The 27,310-nt window shown below is 43.3% G+C and overlaps 1 protein-coding gene across 1 annotated transcript; it reads right to left on the bottom strand.

The window, feature by feature from the left end:
* Positions 1-25,590, bottom strand: ROPN1 (rhophilin associated tail protein 1). Its single transcript, XM_060100152.1, has 6 exons — positions 25,564-25,590; positions 10,340-10,467; positions 6,634-6,751; positions 5,198-5,359; positions 597-772; positions 1-67 (listed from the first exon to the last, which is right to left on the bottom strand). The coding sequence occupies exons 2-6, from the start codon at positions 10,453-10,455 to the stop codon at positions 1-3; spliced, it is 639 nt and encodes a 212-aa protein (XP_059956135.1). The 5' UTR covers positions 10,456-10,467; positions 25,564-25,590.
* Positions 25,591-27,310: the final 1,720 nt, after the last annotated feature.

The following is a 27,310-nucleotide window of genomic DNA, read 5'->3' as shown; positions in this document are numbered from 1 at the left end:
TTATTCCAGCCGAACCCTGGGGTTTTGGGTAAAGTCACTCACCTTGATTAAACCATCAGGACCAATACTGTTTGGGAAAAAATATATATTTGGAGGTTAGCTCATTTAACAATTAATCTTAAGAAAGACAATATATAAACAATTCTCTCACTCCAAATTAATTCTGCTGTGGCTCCTGCCCTCATCACCCTCTTTTTCTCCAAACTCTTGACTGCCTGTTCCTCCTCCTCCCCTCCTACCCCACTGGTCAAACCTGAAAGGGAGCCAGAGTCACCTACTGTGCTTGCTGAGACACAGCCACTGGGCCCCGCCCCCAGAGTTTCTGATTTGATGGACTCAGGGTGCAGCCTGAGAAATCCCATTTCTAACACGTTCCCAGGTACTGCGGCTGCTGGTCTGGGTAGCACTCTAAGAATCACTGTTCTATACCATTCTTTCTCTTCTGTTTCTCCTTCTCTTTCTGATCCCTATTTATTGTTCTTCACAATATTCCTCTGTTCCCAGAGCAGTATAATACAGTAACCTCACTATATCTTGGCCTGCTAGATTTGTTTTCCGCATATTCTTTCCCCTCCAATTGGTAAATGTTTACTTACACTTCACGTTCAATGTAGTTGAGCATTCGACTGACGTGTGATGCAGAGATCTCCCCATCCACTTCAGCGATATACGTGTAGAGAAACTGGAAGGTGCTGAAAGGGATCCGGGGAGGGCCACCATCGTGGTCAGATGATAGCACTTCACACACTATCTTGAGAGTTTTGGCAATGGTCTGTAAAGCCATAAGGTTAAATGAGGAGAAGGTCACTATTCCAAACTAAATTCCTAAGATCAGTTTAGATAACGACAAAGAAAACGAAAACCTTGCTCTCATAAAATAAAGTGGGGATGATGTAATATTCTGGAAAGCTTGAATTTTTTACACCCAGATGTCATTTAACTCAATCTCAAAATATTGAGTATCTACTGGGTGCCTTTCTTTTTCCTTTCCTTTCTCGGTTGGAGGGATACTTTCAAGGAATTAAGTTTATAAGCTGTTGAATGCTTTAAGACATTTATTACTTTAATTAGAACAATCTCACTAAAGGAGGGGAATTTGCTTTTGTAATCTACAAAATTAGAATGATTTCTTCTTACTGCCCTGCAGTCTTCTCTCTAAAGGGCTGAAGTGATTAGTCTAGCTTATGTACTCCCGTGAGACACTTGGAGAAATGCCACAGGAGGGGAGCAGACCCCTTTCATTTCCTCTCTCCTGCCCTTGGGAGTTCTCTCCTGGAGGCCATCGTGAAGCACTGTGTGAGGCAGTGTGCCAGGCACTTCCACAAAGGAGGGTGGGAGGGTGGGCACACAGGAGGCTGGTAAGAGGTTGTCAGAGAGGATGGGAGGCCACGTGCATGACTTGCAGTCAGCATGACTGATTTTGGGTAGATTTGTGAGCATGTGTGCCCTGAACTTCCCAATTTCCATCTATAGCTCATCCCCTCTGCTTCTAAAAAAACCCCTACTGCTCTATTGCCTTTGTTCTGTAGTCCTCTTCCTACAGCCTCATCCAAATTGGGGTGCTGTTATGGGCTGAGTTATGTCCACGCAAAATTCATATGTCGAAGCCCTAACCCCTAGAACCTCAGAATGTGACTGTATTTGGAGATAGGGCCTTTAAAGAGCTAATTAAGTTAAAATGAAGTCATCAGAGTGCGTTCTAATCCAATAGGTCTGGTGTCCTTATAAGAGGAGATTAGGATGCAGAGAGAGAGAATGGGGGAGAGAGAGAGACCGACCAGACACATGCATGCAGAGGGGGACAACCACGTGAAGAAAGAGGGAGACGATAGCCATTTACAAGCCAATGAGGCATCTTGAACTCAGACTTCCAGCCTCCAAAACAGTGAGAAAACAAATTGCTGTTGTTTAAGCCACCCAGTCTGTGGTACTTTGTTACGGCAGCCTTAGCACACTAATAAAGGTGCTTTCTACCCCGAACATCTTTTACTGATTATTCAGATAACTCAAATTCTATTGCCCTTATACGATTTTCAAATATTTTCAAATAGTTAATAAATAGATGAATGGATAAGAACTCTCTAGGCTGGAGCTTTTTGGTAAACTTAAATAAATCGGAAGCAAACAGAGATCTGCATTCTGTTGCACAAGAATTTTGGGTCAGCTGGGGATCCACTCCATAGAGATAGCCTGTAAGCATCTTACAAGCCTCATTTTCAAACTCAGAGGCGAAAGGCTCAGGAAGTGAATGATTTGCTAACAAAACATGCCCTTCCTTCCAGTGAGCACGACTACACGATCTCTTCTTGTATATGATTGGTAGGTATTCTAGAGAAAGGAGTGGTGACGGGGAAGAGGAACACGGGTCTGCATACTGTAGCATTGTGAATCACATGCAGATTCGGGAAGTAAATGCACCTGCTTCCTAAAATTCCTGCCATTAGATTCTTCTATAAGGAGGGGGCTGGATTTTCCACATGGCCCAGAGATCATGGCTGGCTGGTGAACTGGCAAAGCAAGGAGGGCATTTCTGGGCTTGCCTCCAAGAATGTAGCGATTAGCAAGAGTGCCACCCTCCTCCAGATGGTGACACCCTGACCACCCTTACATTTAAGTTCCCAGCAATAGTCCAACATGAACCAAGTGGGCAAAATCGGATGGGCCCTGGATCCATAGGGCACCCTTTATTCACAGACTAGACTTTCATGCTGACTTCGCCTCTAGGTGATATTTTTTTTTTCGCTGTACGCAGGCCTCTCACTGTTGTGGCCTCTCCCGTTGCGGAGCACAGGCTCCGGACGCACAGGCTCAGCGGCCATGGATCACGGGCCCAGCCGCTCCGCGGCATGTGGTATCTTCGTGGACTGGGGCACGAACCCGTGTCCCCTGCATTGGCAGGCAGACTCTCAACCACTGCGCCACCAGGGAAGCCCTCTAGGTGTTCTTTGACATAGGGATGATGGGGAGCAAAGTCAGACACCTGAGTGCCTCTCAGAATTGGCGGGGTCCACTGTTATCCAGAGCCAGGCCTGATGGTGTCTCTGTGGAAGCAGAGAAGGTGGAATTGAACCACAGGATGTTAGAGATCAAAGGACCTCACGGAACATCTAGGCCAACCTCCCCGTTTTAGCAGGGAGGTAGAAAGAATTCACCTCATGGTTTCCTCTGCCCAGATTGGGTGGCAGCCATGTCAAAGTAAACCTTACAGCTGCAGAGGGAGGGTTGGAATCGGTTTTTCCGAAGTCAACTCTTGGTTACTGTGAGGTATGTGGACAAGGAGAGGACTCAGACACCTCCAAGGTGCTGAGGGGCTGTGACACAGAGCACCAAAGGCAGGGAGCAGTTGAGGGCAACCCAGAAGAGACTTAAAGAGGCCCTGAGCACCGGGGAGAATGGAGGTGAGCTGGCTGGGGGACCATCGTGCTGTGAGAGAGACCAAAGACTTCAGCTGCACAGCTAGTGACCACACAGACGAGTATTTCCATGGAGACAAGAGATGCCAGAGAGTGGGCTTCCCTGGTGGCGCAGTGGTTGAGAGTCCGCCTGCCGATTCAGGGGACACGGGTTCATGCCCCGGTCCTGGAATATCCCACATGCTGTGGAACGGCTGGGCCCGTGAGCCACGGCCGCTGAGCCTGCATGTCCGGAGCCTGTGCTCTGCAACAGGAGAGGCCACAACAGTGAGAGGCCTGCGTACCGCAAAAAAAAAAAAAAAAAGAGAGATGCCAGAGAGGACCAAGGGATGTGGGAACCCTCCTCTTGGCTGCTCTGTGATCCCAGCATCACCACTTTCCTTGAACAACTGCCACCTTGAAGAGAGGAGCAGTGAGGACAAATCTGAGAGACTGAGCAATTCACCTTAAAGCTGTTTTCAGTTATTGCAGCAGGTGAAGAGTCCTGGGTTGGGTTGAATCTACTTATTTTCTTACTCCACCCTTCATGGGTAGGGTAGATGGGGAAGAGCAGGATTAATGACAGAGAAAGTATTGGGACACTTCCCCCCGCCTTGGACGTCTCTGAACATGGTGAGAGTAAACTTGTGACCCCATGAGAATTTCATAAAACGTGCCCATTTTTTATTTCTCCCCTGTGATTTTCCCCAATCCTTGGGGCTATTTCCACAGAAGTGTGATAGTGCTGACTGGCAACTTATCTGCCTCTGCTGCTGAGAGTAGTTTATTCGTTGCATAAGGGTGCAAGAAAGGGCAGCGAAGAAGGGAAAAAAAACCCACAAGTGGCCTCTCCTGTCTAAAGAAATAATTATGCTGAAAGTTCAGCAGCATCCACAGGAAAAGTTGGACTACAGTATTTCTGGTAACTTTTCTCACAAACAAAAGTGTCTAATGTGCATACCCAGGATATTCGAGAAGAAAGAACAAGATTGTATTTAAACATACTGAATGATTCAAACTACCTTTTTCGTACCATTTAGTTTTGGCAGAGGCAATAATTTTCTCATTAAGTTTTAAACTTGTATGTATTTCAGGGATTTAAAAAAATCATTTTTCTGACTCATTTTCATTTAAGTTATTATAATTGTGTTTAACAAGAGTGAGTCCACATATAAGATGATACCTAAATCTTTTAAGTATGTATATGAATTGGTTTCTTTAAAACAGGAAAACGGCTTTTGCCGTTGTCAATCAAGTCAAATTTGGAAAAGGCATGAATTTGTATGAGCATCCTGCATCCATGGGGATGTCAGGACTCTGAGTCTGGAAATAGCCTCATCTCTCCTTTCCTGCTCTCTTCTCTCTGATTTTTCTATCCAATTATGCCTATCAAATAGTAGTTTTCGATAAGGCTGCACCTCTTTTTAAAAATCTCTATTGGTATATCTTCTAGGTGTCTGAAACCCAAGTATAAGCCAATCTTCTACAGCTGGCTCTTGGTTACTTTTAGGAATATGAATGGAGGGAGTGGAGCGGTAATGGAAATAAACCTAAGTGCAATGACTGAAATTCATAAATAATCCAAAACCTGCATTTTAGTCAACCTCTCCCCAGAGCCTTTCCCCTCTCTCCTCCTAATCCCTGCTTCTGGCTGATGAGCAAAGAAATGACCTTAATTCAAAGAGGAGAAGGAGCACACTCCTCATGAACCCTGGAGAGCTGACTGTGTGTTCTTACCAACCCTCCCCCCGCCAGGTCCCGAGAGATTTTCCCTTAAGGAACAAAAACCATTAAAGCTAACTTACAACTCCAAGAGAGCTGCAAGAAAGGGCGAGAAACTTCAGCCACTCGATCTCCTCCATGAAGCGGCCCACATTCATCACACTATTAAACAGGTCGGGTGGGAGATTCAGCACCTTCCACATCTGGGCCAGCTCATCTGCATGGACGATCAGTCTGCCAGCAACCTGCGGGGCCGGGGACAGACACAAGACAGGGAATGAGGGACAGGACAAGAGAAGGCCCTGAGAAACCTACCCCGGGGCAAGGCCCCGGTTCTCCTAGCACACAGCAAGGGGTGGGGGAAGGTGTCAGGGGTCAACAGAGACTCTGTTTGGCAGTTCTCTTTGTAAGGGTGGAGAAATATTCAGCATAGTGAAGAACGTTCTGAGATATAATCATTCAAACTTCAGGTATCAGAGTTATGGGGAAAACATATATGTATATTACACTTTAATTTTTTTCTAGAGCTTTTATTATCTGCTGTTTCATCCCTAGGTTGTCCCTGTAAGGCAGATAAAGCAGCCTGAAAATGAAACCAAGGGGCAGAGAACTTGTCTGAGACCACTAATTAGTGGTGAAACTAGAACTAGATGTTAAATGTCTTGCTTCTAGACTCCGCTGAGTTCTTTGCACTAGACCCTGAATGCATCGCCCATGCTTTCCTGGGAATAATATGGGGTCTGTGGTCTGGATGCCTAATGTTGCTTGGTCCCAGGTACCTCGGATCTATGCCATGTCTACTGCACAAGGTGCTTGGTGGTCAAGAGGGAAGGGCGCAAATGGCCAGTTGTCGGCCAACAATGCAATAATGGTGCAGATGACCCAGTGAGGTGCTACTACTCCTTCCCTGGTCCTCTGATTCCAGTGAAATGCTAAGCCTCTGGGACCAAGGCAGTTGGTTAAGTCAGTCCTGAATCACCCCAAACCTCTTGGTCCTGGATCCTAAAGTGAGGTATAGTGTGCTAAGCCATTTTTCTTGGGAGTTGGCCAAACTGCAAGCTTTCTCAAGACAGACCCTCCTCATCCATTCACAGGACAGCTCCCAGGATGATATGGCTGTGGAGAGAGCCTAAAAGCTAGGCTATGTCTGCACCTGGGGTAACTGGAGAACTATAATATGCCCCTCCCCAACTGTGATTGGCATCGTATCTGGGCTTGATCAGTAAGGGAGACACTGGCAAGGCATGTGGACCTGCACTTTCTGGAGAGAAGGAATTCACATTGCATTGAGCCCCTGGACATTCTGCCAGCTTCAGGACGACGTGGGATGACCCAACTCACAACTCAGCTTACAGCCTATTTCACCAGGATTCCTATTTCCCCACGGGAAGATTTACTCTCAGTGCATGGTTTAGTGAATTTTAAGACAATGGTGAGTGGCCAGGTGACTTTTGTCTGTACGCACCCAACCTCAACATCGTCCCTACACTCCCCTTCCGTGCTGCCGTTTGGCCCTTACCCGAGAATGCAGGATCTTTAACAGGTCCGGTGTAAGCTCAGCCCAGTAAGACAAAGTCACTCTCTCAGACGGCTCTCTCACTGGAGGAGTCTCTCCATGGGACAGAGCCCCAAAATAACTACAAGAAAAAAAAGTTGGGGGGCTAGGGGGAGCAGCCTCTACCTCAGTGGCCTCTGGATGCTTTGGGAATCCCCTCTCCCTTTTCTTTGAGGGAAGGAATGGAGGAAAGAACATTTATTAAGTGGCTTCTATATGCTAGACACTGTTTTTTGTTCATTTATGTACAGGAAAAGCCTGAATGTGTTACTTTACACTTAAGGTATAGCGATGGCTTAGGGAATAAAAAGATTTGTTCCTCTCTAAAGATGAGGAGTACCAAAAATTTGGTATGGAATTCCCTGAAGCATATTAGGTCTGGGTATTTTTTTCAGTCATTCCCTCCTAAGTGTTTTAGTGTGCACGTGCACACACATACATACACACATATAGGCATATATATTGAGATAGATAATATATTGATATAAGTATTGTATATGTACATATGCATGTCTATTTTATGTGTATGTATATTAAAGGAGAGAGAAAATTGTTATTTTAAATCCCCCACTCTTTTTTATGAAGGAAGAATCCTAGTACTTGGAGGATATTTTTCTTTCAAATATAAAAGTCTTTATGCTTGGTACGATGGCTATCTACATACTTAAAGTTGGTCTTAGGTAGTAGTAGGGGTATGTAATCTTGGAAAGAGAAGTGGGAAGAAAATTAAAATGACTTCCATAAGAAAGGGGAGGAGATGGGGTGCTCTGGGGGGGTGAGCCTGAAAGGGTTTCCAGCTAGAGGAAGTGAGGCTTGGGGCTCCATCGGGGAGGGGAGAGAAGTTTGGCAGGGCACTAATAGAGACTCAGGTGAGAAGACAAGCGAAAAAAGGGTTTGAGATGAACTCACATGGGGTGTGTGCTGTAAAATCCTCCTCTATCTTCCTTCAGAAATTTCAGTAACATCTGCCTGCCCACCAGTGCTTTGTGGAATGGACTTTGTTTTGGTGCAGTGTGGAAGAACACTGAGCCCTGTTTTGGGATTGATCTATGATGGGAAGAGGCTGCCTGCAGCAGAGAGTGGACATGAGCAGTTGATATTTGGGGCACCGATGCCATATGGAAGGGCCTGTCTTCATCAGAAGCCTTGTTATTGACTACCCCTGGATCACAGCCTCTGCCCCATCTCTTATTAATTTTATTTTATTAATTTCTCCAGATCCAGGTAATATAAAAAGAATACAGGGAAATTTTATAAAAGCCATACAATGCAAACCACTCTTTGTCTCTAAGCCACCGCACAACGCAGAGCAACGGCTTCCAGTACCGAAACACCTTCCAGGCACCCCTTGGAGGTCACCAGCAGGGAGAGCAGAAGAAATACCTTCAGGCGACCTCTACTAATGTGCACGAGCAGTCTCCGCAGACAGGTCAGTGGCCGGGTGGGTGTGGCTCAGCAGCAATGTCTTTGGACCTTGTAGCAGAGTTGGTTAGAGAACGTGGAAATGAGGCTGTAATCACGGATTTCATCCTCTATGGGTTATTTAGCTTCTTCCGCAGTGAGCAGTTCCATGGTTCTTCAAATTTGTGTGGTCACACTGACCCACCACAAGACAAATTAGTTTTTTTCCTGCTGATGTCTGGTAGATGGTTTCTTCATGGACAACACATATGCAGGGAAACTTTTGCTTGTGGTAAATTAAGTAGACATTTCATCCTGGAAATACTTTGTGGAGTTTTACCTCTAAAATGCTGCAGGTTTGTAAGTTACATTAAACTGTCTGACAAGTGCTTTCCGTGTCTGAATACATGGAGAGTGTTCTTAGATCATGTTCTCCTTTTTCATTGTAGTTAAACTACAAACTGATTCTTCACAGATATCTAAGACATTTATAGCACATGATACAATATGGGGGAGCAAGCAGGTTACAACAGTGGAATGTTTTCTCCCATAAATGTCAGGGACAATGCCAAGAAATGTCATTTTTCTTGCTATAAAAGCAGTGCAAGAACAATCAAATGGGGTTTTAAACTATTGTATAGTATAGAACAAAGTCTGTCTGAGTGTGTCAAAAGAAATTAGTCTTCTGACGCTAAAGTTCAATCTTAGAGGTAATATATAAAATTCAGACTAGAAAACGAAACAGAGTTCATTACTAGGCAAAGCAACCCCATTTGTGTCTGTTTTTATGAGCGCCACGGGCTTATTTTCCTTCCATTTGTAAAAGCTTCGTCCTAGCCCAGCCCAGGAGCCGGAGACTGTGTGAGGCTCCTCTTCGACTGCGTCGTGAGCCTTCTCAAAGGTGTCCGCACCTTCTTCTCACCACCTTCCCACTGCACCTCCTCAGCCTCATGCTGCGGACATTCTCCCCTCCCCCAAACCACCAGCTCCGCTCTGCAGCCTCTCACTCCTCGCCCCCCTCTCCCACTGAAGCCCTACTGAGGAGGTCATCCCCAAGCAGTAAAAATCGCCTGAAAATGGTCCCCGGGAGGTCTGGTCAGCTCCTAACTCCTGCCCCAAGCCTCAGTCCCCCAGTTCGAGCAGGCACTTTTTGTCTAAGAAGCAATTTCGTAGCTGGGAGGCTTTGTGTGGGAAGCTCTTTCAGCCTCAGCCAGCAGTTATTGTGTAAGCTCCTTCCATCGAGCAGCCTCTGAAGGTGTCTCCTGAAGGAGGACACCTGTGGTGGAGGCACGCTGTTTGCAGCCAAGCCGGTGCTTCGCCTGTCCCCATCACTCTTTTTTTTTTTTTTTTTTTTTTTGCGGTACGTAGGCCTCTCACTGTTGTGGCCTCTCCCGTTGCGGAGCACAGGCTCCGGACGCGCAGGCTCAGCGGCCAGGGCTCACGGGCCCAGCCGCTCCGCGGCATGTGGGATCTTCCCGGACCGGGGCACGAACCCGTGTTCCCTGCATCGGCAGGCGGACTCCCAACCACTGCGCCACCAGGGAAGCCCTGTTCCCATCACTCTTGCCTCGCTTCTCCAGGATGCAACGTGTACTGTATGGACATCCTTATGCTGAAGGAACGTATTAGTTCAAAGACACAGTCAAGAAAATAACAATTTCCCCAAAGACAAGATACAAAGTGTCTGGCTGGGGCGCAAGAATGAGTTTTAACAGTGGTAGAGGAAGGTGTCCCATTCAAGGAGTAAACTCAGGAGCGAGGCCACTTGGACTGATCCCACACAATCCTCCACCTGGGCTCATCACATCGCTCCCCCACAGGTGCACTGCTGCCATCTAGTGGTTAAATCTGAGGATGAGGCCCTGGTTTACACCAGGGAAAGGCAGGCTAAGCTCCGCGGGATTCCGAACCCTTCTTTCCACTGGGACGGGGCTGGGGGAGGGGTGGAGGTGGAGGGCAGGGACAGGGTGGAGTGTGCGTGTGTGATGTGATGTGGTAATCTAACTCTTGCTGATTGCCCTAGGACACTTTGCCTATAGCCCTGGCGTCCTATTGCTCAGTCTCGTTCCCTTGGGGGAGGGCCTCCATCCTCGCCCGGTTTGCTGTATTTACGTGTGGATTTTAAAGCACCAACGATTATGCCGATCAGTCTCGACTCCCAGGCTGCAGCCGTGACAACCTCCTCAGGTTTCCAAGACCTTCCCTCCTCCACCCCCTACCTCCACCTCCAATGGGAACCAGGGGCTGGAGGTGAGAAAGGAGTACGTACTCGGCGGCCCACTGGATGAGATCTTGCGGCTGGGTCCGAATGGCGGCTTTGGTAAATTGCTTCAGCAATTCCGGCAGCTCCGGGGGGATGCATATTTGCTTATGTGTCTGAGGCATTGATTGGTTGACCTATTGTCGGGGTTGGGGGGGGGAGGAATAAACAAAATGAGAATCTTTGAATCATGAAATGACAGGAATCTTGGACAGGAGGTCATCCAGCCTCTGTTAGATACGTGCAGTACTGGGGAGTAAAGTACCCCACAAGACAGATCTCCAAGGTTAGAAAGTTTTCACTAATCCCTGCTTTTTGTTGTTGTTATTCCTTCATTTACATCAAAAACACAGAATACTATTTGTTCATTAAAAAGTAGAGATTAACAAGAGGTAAGCAAAAATATCCCTGGTGATATCCCAAAATACTGGCTGTCTCCTTCCAGAATTTTTTCAACGTAAATATATATTTGTATATATATAAATGGGGACATACAAAACAGCTTATCTACTCAACATCTTATCATGACCATCTTCCATATCATACAACTCTTATTGGCCCAATAAGCATCGTAGCAGAATTTACTCTGTGAATCCTCTATTACTTGACGTTGGGTTACGTATTTCCAAATAAAAATAATCATTAAACAGCCATTTGATGAACGTCTCTCTGTACATTTGCAGGTACTCATCCACTTTAATTGTAAAAGAGAAACTTGTATATTTCACTCAAAGAGTTCCAGGACAAATTGAAACAAAACATGAAAATCCATAGATGGTACGCAACACTATACACAAATAAATGGCAGATGAAAAGTCTTTGCTTTTAGTAGAGAAAGAGAGACTAGATGTTCTGAAAAGCACTGTCTCTTCAAAACACCTGGATACGAGACAAATCCGAGCAAATATACCTTTCAAATTGCCTTGCTGACCTTGCAAGAAAGTGAGGGAAATCCTCATGTGCCAGATAAGTGAGTAAAGCAGAAACCAGAGTGGAAAGCAAATGAAGAAATTAGGGCTGACTTGGGGGCAAATGTAGACACCAGGAAATTGAAGCTTTGAGATAAATGGCCAGGCAAGGACTGAAGAAGTAAATAGCTGAACGGAAGACTCTCTTATCCCCCCAAATCTGAAACCCTCCAAGGCTCACACACTTTCAGTGTGAAAGGGTGGGACTGAAAATATCTGCCTAATGGCAGGGGGAAGAGGCACAGAAATCTTTCTCTCTTGCTGCTACTTTTTGGGGGAGAAATAGTCTTCCACGAGTTTGTAGCCACAACCTAGGTCTAAGTTTTAAATTTATACCACCAACCTGGTTGGGAAATCCCAAGATAAGAAACCAAAGTGGCCTCAGGTGGTGGTACTCCATTATCTTTTACTTTATGTTCTTTTATTTAGAGGAAGAAGAGTATAAAGATATTAATTTTAAACTTTGTAAAAAGTCAAGTACACATGGCAAAATTTCAAGGGTAATTACTATAAAAGTAATATAACCACCAAATCAGTAGATAGGAGAAGAGGAATTAAAAGCACTAACAACACAAAACAAATTGACTGATCCAAATGAAGGCAAGAAAGGAGGGGCTGGGGGAAGCATAGGAAAGGTGGATAAACAACATGATAGAGGAGAACCCATATATATATCAGTAATCACAATAAAAAGGAAAGGTCTTAACTGTGCCAGTTAAAATACAGAAATTATCAGACTGGATTTTTTAAATATCCAGCTGTAGGCACATCTGAAAAGACACAAGGACCAGAAAGACTGAAGGTAAAAGGATATATGGATAAATAGGCAAATAATAACCACAAGAAAGTTGATGTAGATGTGTTAATACCAGACAAAAGAGACTTTAAGGCAAAATGCATTGTTAGGAATAAAGAGGGTCACTACATAATATAAAAGCTTCAATTCAGGGCCTCCCTGGTGGCGCAGTGGTTGAGAGTCCGCCTGCCGATGAGGGGATGTGGGTTCGTGCGTGCCCAGGTGCGGGAGGATCCCACATACCGCGGAGCGGCTGGGCCCGTGAGCCATGGCCACTGGGCCTGCACGTCCGGAGCCTGTGCTCCGCAACGGGAGAGGCCACAACAGTGAGAGGCCCAAGTACCGCAAAAAAAAAAAAAAAAAAAAAAAAAGCTTCAATTCATTGGGAAGATAGCACAGTTCTCAATGAGTGTGTTACAGACACCACCATGGGTGAATCTCATGATGCTGGGTGGAAAAAGCCGTATATTGTTTAGGGTCACAAATATAATAAGAACAGTATTACAAGAAATTTAATTATAAAGAAATATAAGAAAGAGCAAGGGATGATAAACACAAATTCAGAATGGCATTATCCTCGGTAGGGGAGGGAGAGGGATATCATCAGGGAGACACAACAGGAGTTCCCACACTATTAGTAATGTTCTGTTTCAAGCTGGATGGTAGCTGCCTACATGTTTGTTTCATTATTTTTTCTGCCTAAATTTACATTATGCATTTTATTCGTATGTATGAAATATTTCATAATTTAAAAAGAGTTACTGCTACAAGTTGATTGTTTCTGATAACATTTCATTTTACCTAGCAAAGGACAGTGACTTATTTTTCTCATATTGTCTGATATATATATGTGGTAAAATATACATAACATAAAATTGACCACTTTAACCATTTCTAAGTGTACAGTTCAGTGGCATTAGATACATTCGTTGTTGTGCAACCGTCACCACCACCCATCTCCACAATTTTTTCATCTTCCCAAACTGAAACTGTACCCATTAAACAATAACTCCCATTCCCCTCCCCACAGCCTGGCAACCACCACACTACCTTCTGTCTCTATGAATCTGACTACTCTAGGGACCTCATATAAGTGGAATCAGACAATATTCATCCTTTTGTGTCTGGATTATTTCACTTAGTATAATGTCTTTAAGGTTCATCCATGTTGTAGCATGTGTCAGAATTTCTTTCCTTTTTAAGGCTGAATAGTATTCTATTGTTTGTATAGACCACATTTTGTTTATACATTCATCTTTTGATGAATTGTTGTTGAGTTGTTTCCACCTTTTGGCTATTGTGAATAATGCTGCCATGAACAGTACCTGCTCCAGTCCCTGCTTTCAATTCTTTTGAGTATATACTCAGAAGTGGGATTGCTGGATCAGATAGTAATTCTAATTTTAATTTTTTGAGGAACCATTGTACTGTCTTCCACAGTGCCTGCATCATTTTACTGTCTGCATATATTTTGACAGGACCTTTTAAGTTGCTGTGCAATTGTTTGATTTCTATTCTGAAGGCTCAGTGGCTTCATGTCAATAGAAGGATGGTCCAACTCTAATTAAATAGGCCTCCATGACAATACTAATGATAACCCTTTGTTGGTATAGAGCAAATATAAGAAATCCTTTACTTCACCTTACTGCCTCTTCTAACGACTGTTCTGTGATCTCTCTTCATTTTGGGGCAAAGACTGTCTAGTAAGTTCTTCATACGTAGTCTTTTTTCTCAATGCTCAATCCTTGTTTAACCTCTTGCAACTTTTTCTGCTCTCACCATTCCATTGGTCCCTTAAAGTCATCAATTACATCTATTAACTTCTTATCTGTGCCAGATAAGATAATCCTGTGCTAAGTATTCCATATACATTTTTTTTCACTTAATCCACAGCATATCCATATGAGGTAGGTGTATTATCACCATTTTACAGATGACGATGAAACTATGAAAGATGATAAAACCTTTGAAACGACACGTAACTAATAAGTAACAGGCAGGATTTGAACATACACAGTCTGAGGCTGGAGATGTCCAGTTAAACATGACTGTCATTCCTTTCTTGAGGCTTTCTCTTTTTTTGATGGCATACACTATTCTTGTTTTTATATTTTCCTCAGCACCCCTCCTCTGTCTCCATAGCTCTTCTTCCCGCTTCCTCCTGCTAAGCAAGACTTAGTAATCTTCCCAAAGCTCAGTCTCTAGCATTCTGCCATTCTTGGAGAGCTCACATCTACCACGAAACGGTATTGATGACACTTGTTGGTCCGTCCCAGACCTCAGACCTGTGCTACATTTCACACTCCTTACTGCTTCCAGGACATCTCCACTAAAACTCATTCTCCATCTCCCAACAAAGTCCTCTCTCCAGATTTGTTTCGGAACACGATACCACCATTTCCTCAGTCATTTGGCCTCTATTCTCTTTAATCTGTTGACTCTGTCACTGAATCCCATTGATGTTTCCTTGGAAATGTGTCTCCAAACTCATCCCTTCCTCTCTTTTTCCACTTCTTTTAGTCTGGTTCGGCCCCTCGCCTCCTTATGGGCAACCCTGTCTCGGGTCATTCTCTGGTCTATTCTGGCCGGTGTGTCGGGATCTATCTTCTACTGTTGTTAATAGGTGAGAGAGCCTGGCTCACAAAATGATAATCATATCCTGACTTTCAAGGTTCTCCATGAGTTATACATGTAATTTTATACTGTAATTTTTTTAATATAATTTTTTACTAGTATTTACGAACACAAATTTCTAACACATAGTCTACTCTGGCCACTTTCCAAGAAATTATATATTCAAAGCTTAACACTTTCTCATCCATTGTTAGCAGTACCCTATCCTCAGTATGTTGCTAATTTTGGCTGGCTTACTTGAGGTGCCCTCCCTCTTCCTTTCCATCTGTTAAAAACCTGCACACCCCAGCCAAGGTTCATCTTGAGTCCATACTATGCCATAAGCCTTCCTACAAAACTTGAGTATCATCAAATATTATTTGTAGTACACATTTTACCATTTTATCCTATTCTGCCTTTATAGATCTCTAAAGCTGAGCTTCCCACAAGTGGTCATGGCAGAATGGGTTACAGGTGTGCCATGAGAGACTCATGGTTGTAAACTTTTCATAGTGATAACAAAATTTACAACCATTTTATAACCCTTCACAAATTTCTAACAGTTGAAATTATATTCAGATACATATTTTGCTCAGTCAGTAAACTTCCAGATTTCAGTAATTATTGTTTTTGCACTTAACGTTTTATGCAGAGCACCTGCCAGCAGAGATGCTTCTATAGAATTTCTCCCTTTAACCACCATGTTAAAACCATCTCTGTAAGTCTGATTATTGTTTTAATTGCAATGCATTTATTGTCAGTGAAAACTTTTGTGCATAAGTGTTTCAAATACTTAGTTCTTCCTTTGATTTAATTTGCTCTTATTTTTAAAATTATTTTCTCCCCAAAAAGAAGGCATATTTTCATCATCATCATCATCACTTGTCTCTGATAAAACATAATTGATGGGCCTCCCTGGTGGCGCAGTGGTTAAGAGTCTGCCTGCCGATGCAGGGGATACGGGTTCGTGCCCCGGTCTGGGAGGATCCCACATGCCGCGGAGCGGCTGGGCCCGTGAGCCATGGCCGCTGGGCCTGCGCATCCGGAGCCTGTGCTCCGCAACGGGAGAGGCCACAACAGTGAGAGGCCCACATACCGCAAAAAAAAAGAAAAAAAAAAAAAAAAAACATAATTGATTTTGTTTATTTTTTTTAACTGTGGCTTGATTTATAGGGTTATTTATCCTTGGCTTTTGATGTAAAATATCCAAAATCTGATTCTGAATGGAATTTTATAATGACATTATTTGTTTATAGAAATTTAAAAAAAGTTTGCTTCTAAAAGCAAATAATAGTGGAAAATTTAATTGGTTCAGTAAAGGGACTGTAGGCCTTTAATATTCTTATAAAAATATTTTTCAAAATATTTTAACTATACTTGAGTATAAGTAATATTTATATTTTGTGGGAAATTTGGCATTTTAATTATTAAATTAAATGGTAATATTTCTAAAAATTCCCCCATCAAATGCTTAATTTTTCAAACGTTTTGTGATTTATTTAAAAATATTCTTAAGAAAATGGACAATCGTATTTTCTCTGAAAACTGATTTGTTATAGTAAAAAGTTCTGTAGTCTCCTTAAGTATTTTAAATATACTATTTATTTTCCCACTATAAAGGGTAATTTTAAATTAAATATTAAAGTCTAATTATAGTTTCATACTTTTTAGAGTTTCACAGACATATACATGTAGTCAAAAATATAAATTTAAATCACTTATTAGACAAAATAGTGAGGATTATTTCAAATTTTGATTTGTTTGCTCTGATAATTTTTTTCTTTACCCAAATATCTGCCTAAATATCTTATTTTCATGGAAAAGTTATCAAATGAAAGAAATTGTGCCAGGTAAATTATGCCAGAGCCTTAATAGAAAATATCTATATTATACAGATAGCCTTTTGAGAGATTAATTCTTAAAATTTTTGATCTCAGCACCCCTTACATTCCTAAAAGTTATTGAGGACCCCAAAGATCTTTTGTTAATGTGGGTTATATCTTGCAATATTTATCATTTTAGAAATTCAAAAATATTTATTTTAAAATAAAAATAACTCCTTTACATGTTAACATAAGTAACATTTTTATGAAAAATAACTATAGTTTCCAGAAACAAACAAAAATCCTTAATGAGAAGCATGACATTGTTTTACATTTTCTGAAAATCTTTTAATGTCTGGCTTAATAGAAGACACTTAGATTCTCATCTCTGCTTTGCATTCAATCCGTTTGATTTAATTCAATTACACATCATATAGTTTCCGGAAAACTCCACTGTACACTCTTAAGAAGGAGAGTGAGGAGGACATACAATGTCTTAGTATTATTACCAAAATAATTTTACCTTCATGGATTCCTACCCCCCTAAAGTGTCAAGGATCCTCAGAACTCCCTGAAACCACACTTTGAGAACCACTGTTCAGTGGGACTGTTTATAGCAGTGTTTACAACTACAACAGTAGTTTACATCAGATTGGGTTCAGGAAGAACTCAAGCCAAAATGTCTCCCACAATTACAGAATCACTCATTTTAACAGCCTGCCTAAGAAATGACCATGTTTGGAACCAAATTAAGCAAAGGAAATATAAAAATGGAATATTACTATTAGAAGATGCATTGATGACAGTCTCTACAAGACCAAATCAAAGTGTTTCCCTGAAGGGTGATGAATCTACAGATGTTAGTAACAATGTTTAGTTAATAGCAGTAGTTAGAATCCCTGGAGAGGAAGGCTTGGAAGAATATTGATTTGCCAGAAAGTACCAAAACAAACTACTCAGGATCAGGTATTTGGAGTAGGAACTAAACACTTTAAAACAAATAAGATTTTCTGGATTATGCAAGCAAAATGGTTTCTGTACTGGTGGGAAAGCTGTGATGGCAGGGAGGTGGGAAGGCTTTATGTCATATCTGTTCTCCATGTTCTGAACACCTGAGATGCAAGCCATTGTTTTCTTCACATAGAGCTCTTGTCTGTACATTTGCCTATAGATGTGAATTCCATATTAAAGGATGTTGCTAATAAAATCCAGGCTGCTATGGTTCTGTCTGTTTTTAGCTTTATGTGAAGAAACAGTCTGCTGTCTCCTACTAAGTCACTATCAAAGGAAAAGCTTTCCCTCCCCCACCCTGGAGGTTAGGAGCTAAAAGAGGAATTGAAAAATGTCAATGATCCTTATTGCAGAGTTGTTGAGGAGAGTTTCTTGTCTTCAGAAAATTGGCTTACTTGACATTTTCGAGCACCAGAATGAATTTAATCAAAATCACAATGAATGTGTGAAAATATAATAAAGTGTACCAACAATGCTCATAGATTCAAAGAAAACATGAGGTTAGAAGTAGTTCGGGGGGAGATTAATATTTCTAACTTCAACTCTAAAGAAGACTGGTAGCAAAACATCTGTTAGGTGTCACGCTACTTGGAAATACATGATATAAAAAATTTAAGTGCATTAGAAATCCATTCACATTATCCTAAGAATTTCAAAGACAGAAGAAATCAAATTATTCAGATTCTGGTTAATAGTGAGAAAGGAGTTCCTGTTAATTGGAGAAAACCCAATAAATACCATTTTAACATTTGCCAAGACCCATCTGTGAGGCAAGCTTTCTCACTGATGGTGACTATCAGAATTTGAAGAAAACATCATTAAAAACTTTTGGTCAGGAATTGCATGTAGTTATTTCAACACACAACTTGATATAAAGCAAAATCATGATGTGAGCTTTATTTCTCTCTAAAAGGTTAAAAAATTTTTAATTGGAAGTTTTATTCAAAGTAAACATTTAATATCTTCACTCTCACTTTTTTTTTTTTCTTTTTGCAGTATGCGGGCCTCTCACTGCTGTGGCCTCTCCCGTTGCGGAGCACAGGCTCAGCGGCCATGGCTCATGGGCCCAGCTGCTCCGCGGCATGTGGGATCTTCTCGGACCAGGGCACGAACCTGTGTCCCCTGCATCGGCAGGCGGACTCTCAGCCACTGCGCCCCCAAGGAAGCCACTGCATTGATCTTTGCCATCGCCCCAAAACACATTTCTACTTCTTATTTAATCTCCAGGGAATGACTTTCCCCTCAAGCCCTACCTGAGTGAGATCAAGGATGTCAGAATGAAGTCACACTGCCATCTTCTGCCACCAGTCCATCTCTTTGACCTCATAGTCTTTCCTCTGCTGCTTGAGCTCTTAGTTCTTGCCTTGTCCAAGACCTGAGGAACCAGCACTTGACCCTCTACATTCTTCTCCAGGCACTGTCTGGCCTTCTCTTTAAAAACATTTTTTTTTTTTTTTTTTTACTTTACTATCTTTCCCAGTGGTCTAATTCTCTTTTTCACTGTCAGACTTCCCAAGTGCACTAAGGACTGACTCTCTTTCCTCTCCACGTGATCCCTCCTCCTTTAACCTCCTATAAAGTTTCCATCTTGATTATTATTCTGAAACTGCTTTCACAAATGTAAATATCACCAGTCTCCCTGACTGCTAAATCTAGTGAGTTTCCTCACAACACTTCTTCTTGGCTTCTGCATTGCATTTGAGAAATCGATCTCTCTCTGATCAGACACCTCACTCCATTGGATGATGGTTGTACAGAGTCTTGCTTGCCCCAACTCTTTGCTGTTCCTTGTTCATTTCTGTTGCTCACCTTTGTCTCCACCACTACTTTTTAGAAGTATTGCCTAAGGCTCAGTCCCTGGATGTTTGTGTTTTCTAAGCTATACTTCTTTTTCTCAAATTGTTTGTTTTTAAGAATTTTGATAAATACTCCATGTGTACCAGAAAAGAATGTTTACTCTGCAGTTGTTGGGTGTAATGTTCTATATATGGTTTAATCATGTAGTTCAGATCTTCTATATCCTTATTTATTTTTTTGTCTGCTTATTCTATCGGTAACTGAGAGAAGTGTTTTTAAAATCTCCATCTATAAGGTGGTTTTGTCTATTTTTTTTTTAGTTCTGTCAATTTTTGCTTGATAAATTTCCAATCTCTGTTATTAGCTGCATAAATATTAAGGATTTAAATATTTTTTCCTCTTGAATTTAACCTTTATCATTATGAAATGCCTCACTTTATTTGTCTTAAAGTCAACTTTGCCTGCCAGTTTTCTTTTAATTTTTGCAAGATTAAAAGTTTTCCAGGGCCTCCCTGGTGGCGCAAGTGGTTGAGAGTCCGCCTGCCGATGCAGGGGATACGGGTTCGTGCCCCGGTCTGGGAGGATCCCATATGCCGCGGAGCGGCTGGGCCCGTGAGCCATGGCCGCTGAGCCTGCGCGTCCGGAGCCTGTGCTCCGCAACGGGGGAGGCCACAACAGTGAGAGGCCCGCATACCGCAAAAAAAAAAAAAAAAAAAAGTTTTCCAAACTTTTCCCTTCAATGTTTTGGTATCCTTTTGCTCAAGGTGTGTATTTTGTAAACAGCTAAAAAAAATTCTCTGAACATTTTGTCTGTTAATTGCCTCCTTTCTTTTAAAGGGCATATTCACTGAGTATAGAATATCTAGGTTAGCAACTTTTCCTTTCAGCACTTTATGTAATCCCATTGTCTTTTGGTCTCCATTGTTAAAAATAAACCAATTCACCTTGGAAGGGCTCAGCACCCTCCTGGAATTTGAATTGATCCAGTACTCGTTGCTTCTAAAGCTCCCTGATGTATTTACAATATTTTAAAAAATAATTTTTCTAGATTTTTAAATTTGTTGCAGTGGGTGGCTTGAGCTGCTGCAACCTCCTATATTCTAACTGGAAGTAGAGGAATTTTGGGGCCTTTAACCAGAGCTCTATGCTGATGACTCCCAAATCTGCAGCTGTAAACTCTCAACCATGCTACAGTCATATCCACCACATACCTACTGTAGAATTCCTCTTTTCCATAAAAGCATCCAAAACAAACTTCTTTTACTCTCTCAATTGCATTAGTCTGATATATCATGGCCATTTTTATTCATCCTTCTCTTTCATTCCCCACTTTACTCCCAGTGGACTTAAAAAAAAAAATCTGTCTGGAAAATAAAAAGGAACATCTTTCCCCAAAAAGGAAGGGACTTAATTTGACTTACAATATAGTTCAATATTTTCAATTTACAAGTGAGAGAATTGATGTACAAAGAAGTGAAGTGATTGGCACAAGCTAACAGTTTCTGTCGGAGCTGAATCAAGAACGTAGGTCTCCTTCATTGCTCTTCCCACACTATACCATACTGCATCTCTCAGAATAAGGCAATTACACATCATGGATTTTCTCTAGGGCAATCCTACTTTCAAACATTATGTTTGACTCTCTCCATAAATTACTGAAATATCCTGGATATTCTCATTTGCATCATGAAAAGTACATTTTTAGCACCCTGAAGTGGAACAAAAATTATTTGTCAGAGCATGTTGTAATTTTTTGTCCTGAAAATATGATTATTGTCTTGTTAGCCATATTCCATACAGTTCCAAAGAATGGAAGGGTGCCCTGCATTAAGAGAGGCTTGAAAGTCAATGCACATTCCTTATCTCATTTAATCCTTAGATCCATCTATAGGTAGGTTCTAATATTTTAATCATTTTCCAATGCCAGGAAATCGAGGTTTAGTTTTCCCAGATAAAATGTCTTAACCACTCATGTTATCACATCACTTTCTAAAACCTTTAGTGGATCTTCATTTCTTTTCTCATCAGAATGATGCCCTGTCTGACTTTCTAGCTCTCCATGATTTGTCTTATTCATATTAGCTTGCCTCTCCAACTTTATTTCACAGAAGTCTGGATCTTTTTCTACCCTGGGCCAACCCCTGGATCAAGCCAACTCAGCATTTGGATGCCAACAGCAATATTGCTAAGAGCAGTCCTACCTGACCTTGTCCTTTTTTTTTGTTTTTTGCATAGTGGTTTTTGGCTCTGTTATTAGCAAATTTCTCCAAATTGCTTATATATCTTGCTAGTACCACCCCTTGAAAGTTATGAGTTCCACATGTTTATTATTTAACAAGTGAACAGTTACCTCTTTCAAAGTGTCTTAACTTAGGCATGTTCATATTTCAAAGATTTCCCCCATGTTCACATCATGGTCCACAAGCCCAGGGATACCGTTTACAGACTGCTACGTTAACTGTGCTCCCTAATCACAGTCATGGAGCATATGGAACCCACAAGAGAAGCCCCTTCTTCCTCCGGGAACACACCCCCTGACTTTGGGACCTGGCATACAAACCTGGAGCCACCTTAACCTTGTCTTTCATGTAAATGAAAGTCTCCATTTCTTCAGAGTGAAGAGTCAGAATATTCCCCTACATCATTTCATCCATTTACTTGTTTTCCCTATTTCTGATTTCATCATAGCATTCCTATGATACGGGACTCAGAGTACATAAGGGCTATGAGGGGTGAATGCACCATGGTTTTCAACAAAAGATCAGGGCTATGTTTCTCTCCATTCTTTTTTTTTTTTTTTTCTGGCTGTGTTGGGTCTTCGTTGCTGCGCACGGGTTTTTTCTAGTTACTGTGAGCGGGGTCTACTCTTCGTTGCGGTGCGCAGGCTTCTCTTTGCGGTGGCTTCTCTTGTTGCGGATCACGGGCTCTAGGCATGCAGGCTTCAGTAGTTGTGGCACAAGGGCTCAGTAGTTGTGGCTCACGGGCTCTAGAGCACAGGCTCAGTAGTCGTGGCGCACGGGCTTAGTTGCTCCGCGGCATGTGGGATCTTCCCAGACCAGGGATCGAACCCATGTCACCTGCATTGGCAGGTGGATTCTTAACCACTGCGCCACCAAGGAAGTCCCTCCACTACCATTCTTGATGATGTTTAACATTGCACTTGGCTTCTCTGACACAAAACACAGATTCCATAGGGCAGATCAAACTCTAGTGAAGAAGCACTCTTGACCATGAAATAGGAGACCAGGACTCGGATCCTGGGTCTATCTTTGACTTAATTATGTGATCCTGGACAAACAATCCAATAAAACCTACGTGTCAGCAATAGCACTGAATAAATACTGGGATACAGAAATAAGTTAGTTACACACCCTGCCCTCAGAGAGCCCATAGTTCAGTGGAAGAGACTAACAGGAAAATCAGTGATTACAATAGGGTATGGTAAGTACTAGATATAGGAGAACAGAAACTCCTAGATGAGGCATCTAACTCATCTGAAGACTGGAGAAGGTGGTCAGAAAATACTTCCAAAATAGTGATGATATTTGAACAGAGACTTGGGGAAGCCTGGTTTGTTCATTGCTGTTATTCCCAGCCCCAGAACAGTGCCAGGTACAGAGTAGGTATCTGATCAGAGCAAGGAGGGAATTCTTTGTGACTAGGACTACTTAGACAAAGGGGTGGAAGTGTCAGAGAACACGGGGAATTCAGGGACTTGTGAGTAATTATGGAGGGCTAGAGTGGATAAAGAGGGAGTGGCTGTGCCTAAAGCTGGAAATATAGTCCAGCACCAGAATATAAAAGGCCTGGTTTGCCATGGTAAGGCTTTTGAACTTTATCTTAAAGGCAATAGGGAGCCACTAGAGGATTTAAGCACTAGAGTCGCTCGATCAGATTTTGGTGTTCACTTGATGCTCCAGTTATCAATTGATTTCCTCTCTGCTCCACATTCACCCTGCATTGCCTCCTCAGCAAAAACAGAATTAGGTCTTTTAGTTTTCCTTTGCCAGCTGGCATAATGTTAAGCTTTGTCAGTAGAGGGCGCTGGAGGGATACTGGAGGAGGAAGGGGCTTCTCTTGTGGGTTCCACATGCTCTTGCTGTTAGGCTCCAGGACCGTGCAGTTTCCCCAGTGCTGGGATCCTGCGGTGCACAGCTTCTGGACCATCTGCAGTATGTAATCTCTTAAGTGCCCGATGGCTGCAGTGCACAGCAGTCAGCAGTGCCCAGTGGCTAGCTGCTTCCCCTGACACCTCTCTTGGGAAGGCTTGCAGCAGAGTACAGCCAGTGTACTTTCACCTTTTCATGAATGGCTTCTTTGGCATCCCAGACAGTGGATTTCTGGCTGCCTGGAACCTCAGCAACTTCTCTGCCATCTAATGAGTTGTGGTTACACTCTCTGTGACACACTCTTGGGAGGTCATCTGTTTCTTGGATGATCTATCTCATGGGTAGTGATTGCTTCGTATATCTGTGATTCCTGTATACTTTGGATCTTTATGTCCTGCTAACCAATCTTCCATTACTCCAATCGATTATAGTTAAAAATTACTTATATTGAACTGTCTTTGTTAAATTGTATGATTTCTTTCTCTTTGCTGGACTCAGAAACACACAGTGACTGAAAGCTGTGGAGATGCGCTGAAGAGAGTGGAGAGAAGCTTTATGCAGGGAGCCTGGTTAGGAGAATATGGCAGCACTTTTGGTGACAACTCTGTAGAACATCATTGCCTTGAAAAGCAATTGCAATGGGGATGGATAGGAGAAACAGGGGCTACAGGACTTGGTAACCACCGGGGGAGATGGATGAGAAGAGAGAAGAGTTTAGGGTGACTCCCTACTTTTCAAGCTTTGATGACTGGGTAGATGGTGGCACCACAGTAGAAATGGCAAACACAGGTCAAATTCCCCTCCCGTGTCCCCATGGATCTCTCAGGACTTCCATGCACTTTTGAGCCACAGAGACTTAGGATCATAGATTCCTTATGTTGGAAAGGCAATGAATCCCAATGTTTTCTTTCTGGCAATATGGACCATTTGTTCACATCTGATAAAAGAAGTGGGGAAAGGTCCATTCTATCTTAACATTCCATGATTCCAATGCTTTGTGAAGTTCTTTTCTGTTCTTAAAGCTCTCGTTATGGTAGGCCTTCCTCAATTGTCCATCCATTCTAGCCCTGCCCCCCCCCCCAAATCTTAAAATTCAACAGATTTCCTCTTATGCCTCCCAATGTGGAAAGGCAAGCCAACACGTATATGTCGAGTGCTGAAGAATAAAGGTCTTATCCAATACGAAATATAGATTTGTTTCTGCAATTTATTTGGTTTTACTGGTGTGCCCTTAACAGGGCCTCAACTATATAAACGAAAGCCTGCAGTTACCTGAATGAAAGGGTCCAGACACCAGAATCTCGGAGGGAGTTTCTACGAACTGCTCTTAGAACCAAGGACCAGGCAACTGTATGTACTTGCTTGGGTTTGGAATAGGAGGTGATGTGTTTTGGACACATGGTTACCCTTGCCTGGATGCACTCCTCACCTTTCCATAGGTTCTCTGGGTCTCAGATCAGCTTTCCCTGACCTCTCTGACTGTCAATTCCCTTATACCCTCTCAGAGCATCACTTAGTCACCTCTCCTTGGCAGCACTTAGCTCAGCTCTAATTTTCCATTATTTGTGTGATTTTTTTGATGAACACCTGCCTCTCCCAATAGACTGTAAACTTGAGGGCAGGGACGGTCACTTTCTGCTCACAACAGAATCCCCAGTGCCTAGCCTGGTGCCTAGAATACAGTCAGTACTCAATATATATGAGGAAAGTGAATGAATGACAGCGGTTTATAAAGTACTAGTCATGTCCTTTGGCCCTCATGGCAATCCCGCCGTAGGTATTCTCATACCCATGTTAGAGATGAAAAAGCAGAGGTTTGTCTTGTCAATGGGAGGATCTGATCCCAGATTCTGTTGTGTTTCCAAATCACTGCCCCCGTGTAAGAAATCATAAAATGGTAGCTCTGAGTATAAAATATACTTATACTTTGGGTAGAGAGCAGTAATCATCCATGGTTACGTTCTCTTAAAGATCACAGTCCCCTCCTCTTGCTTTGTGAACAAGAGGGGTTCAGAATCCAGGTGGGCCCATCGGGCAGGACTCTTCCCTCCGACCCGGGCGGTCGTCGGGGCGCTCAGGGTGCTCCCCTCCCTCCACTTCCCCTCGGGGTGGTTACCTGAGGCTCGCTCCCAAACTGGCTATCCGGCACCGGCACCGGGCGACACCTCGCGCCTGCCCTCAGGCGGGAGGTGTGGGGAGAAATCCAGCGCCTCGCACCTTCGTCGGGCGCAAAGCAGCAGAATCTGGGCGGGGAAGGGCGGCACCGGCCTCAGTCTCAAGGCGCAGGAGAGGTGGGGCAGGACCTGGCTTTGTTAGCTCTTCGCCTTCGCCTGGCAACGCGGACGCCGGCTGCGCTGCCTAGCAACCGCTGCCGCGGGGCCGCGGGCGCGACCTCACCGAGCCGCCCCCGCTCCCCACCCCGCGGCTCCGCCCCTCCCGTCTCGCCCAGCCCCCTCTGCCACAGCCTCCCGCTCAGTCTGGGTTCCCGAAGTTCCGCCCGGGGCGGGGCTAGGAAACTGAGAACTGCTTCGGCTTCTTTTTTTTTTGTGGCAGAAGGACCAGACCGCCTAGCGGTTTAGGGATGAGACTGGGGGCGTTGAGAAACCTGGGGGAATGTGTAGCAATTTACAGTGGGCTTTTGTACATTAGAGAGCGGAAGTGGAGGAGTTTTCAGTGATTTTTTGGCTTGCGGAAAGTGAGCACGTGAGGGGAAGCCCTGGGGAACAATTGTCACAAGCGCTTCTTGCAGTGTCCTCCCCCCCCCTTTTTTAAACATACTAACTCGCTCAGTCCTTATAATCACCCCATGAAGCAAGTAATCTAATTATCTTCATTTTTACAGGTGAGAAAACAGCACAGAGCACTAAGTAACTTGCCCAAGATCACAGTAAGTGATAGGGTTAGGATTTGAACCCACATTTCGTGGTTCCAGACTTCTCACTTTTTTTTTTTCCTTCTGTACGCGGGCCTCTCACTGTTGTGGCCTCTCACGTTGCGGAGCACAAGCTCCGGATGCGCAGGCTCAGCGGCCATGGCTCACGGGCCTAGCCGTTCCGCGGCACGTGGGATCTTCCCGGACCTGGGCACAGAACCCGCATCCCCTGCATCGGCAGGCGGACTCTCAACCACTGCGCCACCAGAGAAGCCCCCAGACTTCTCACTTTTAACATCTATAATGCTAAGGAAGGGGAATGGAGCTAGTGTGGATAGGAACAGAGCTCAAGATGCCAGAGGCAACAGGGAAAGAAGGAAAATAGTCACGTGCAGAATGGCATCGAAGTCTCACAGTAACTCCGGAGGTAGGTATCAATATTTACCTTCACTTTAGAAATAAGAGACAGGCTTAAAAGGTTGAGTAACTTGCCTATGGTCAGACAACTGGCAGTGAGGCCAAGTTTGACAAGACCTTTGCCAAAGTCTTCTGATTTCAAGATTTTTCTTTCTTAAGCTCCCAAGGAAGCAAGAAAAGCCCCCTCTTTCTCTGCTATAACCCTTGTCATTTCATACCCATTTTTAAGGTGCCCATTGCATCATCCACTCTTTCAGTCCAACAGTAGTGTGCGCTGGTCTAAATCAGTGAGTTAGTTCATCCAAGGCCTTCACAGGTTTCTATAGTTGTGAGATGAAAGCTGTTGTCTCTCCTTAAAGCAATTTCAAGCATCTGTGAGCAAGTAGGGGAGCTGGGTTTTTGTTTTATGTATATGCAGAGGGCTTTCAGAGCTTGCTGTCATCTATGTGTAAAGGGTCCAGTCTGTTGGCATTTGCGAGAGTCTTGCAGGTCCTTGCACACGTGGAGAATTCTGGATAACTTGAGGATGGCCACTTGTCCACAGGCAAGTAGGGGATAAAAGAAACAGAATCAC

The sequence above is a fragment of the Mesoplodon densirostris genome, chromosome 5 (genome assembly GCF_025265405.1).
Source record: "Mesoplodon densirostris isolate mMesDen1 chromosome 5, mMesDen1 primary haplotype, whole genome shotgun sequence".
NCBI lineage: Eukaryota > Metazoa > Chordata > Mammalia > Artiodactyla > Ziphiidae > Mesoplodon > Mesoplodon densirostris.
This window is presented reverse-complemented; position numbering and strand designations above follow the sequence as displayed.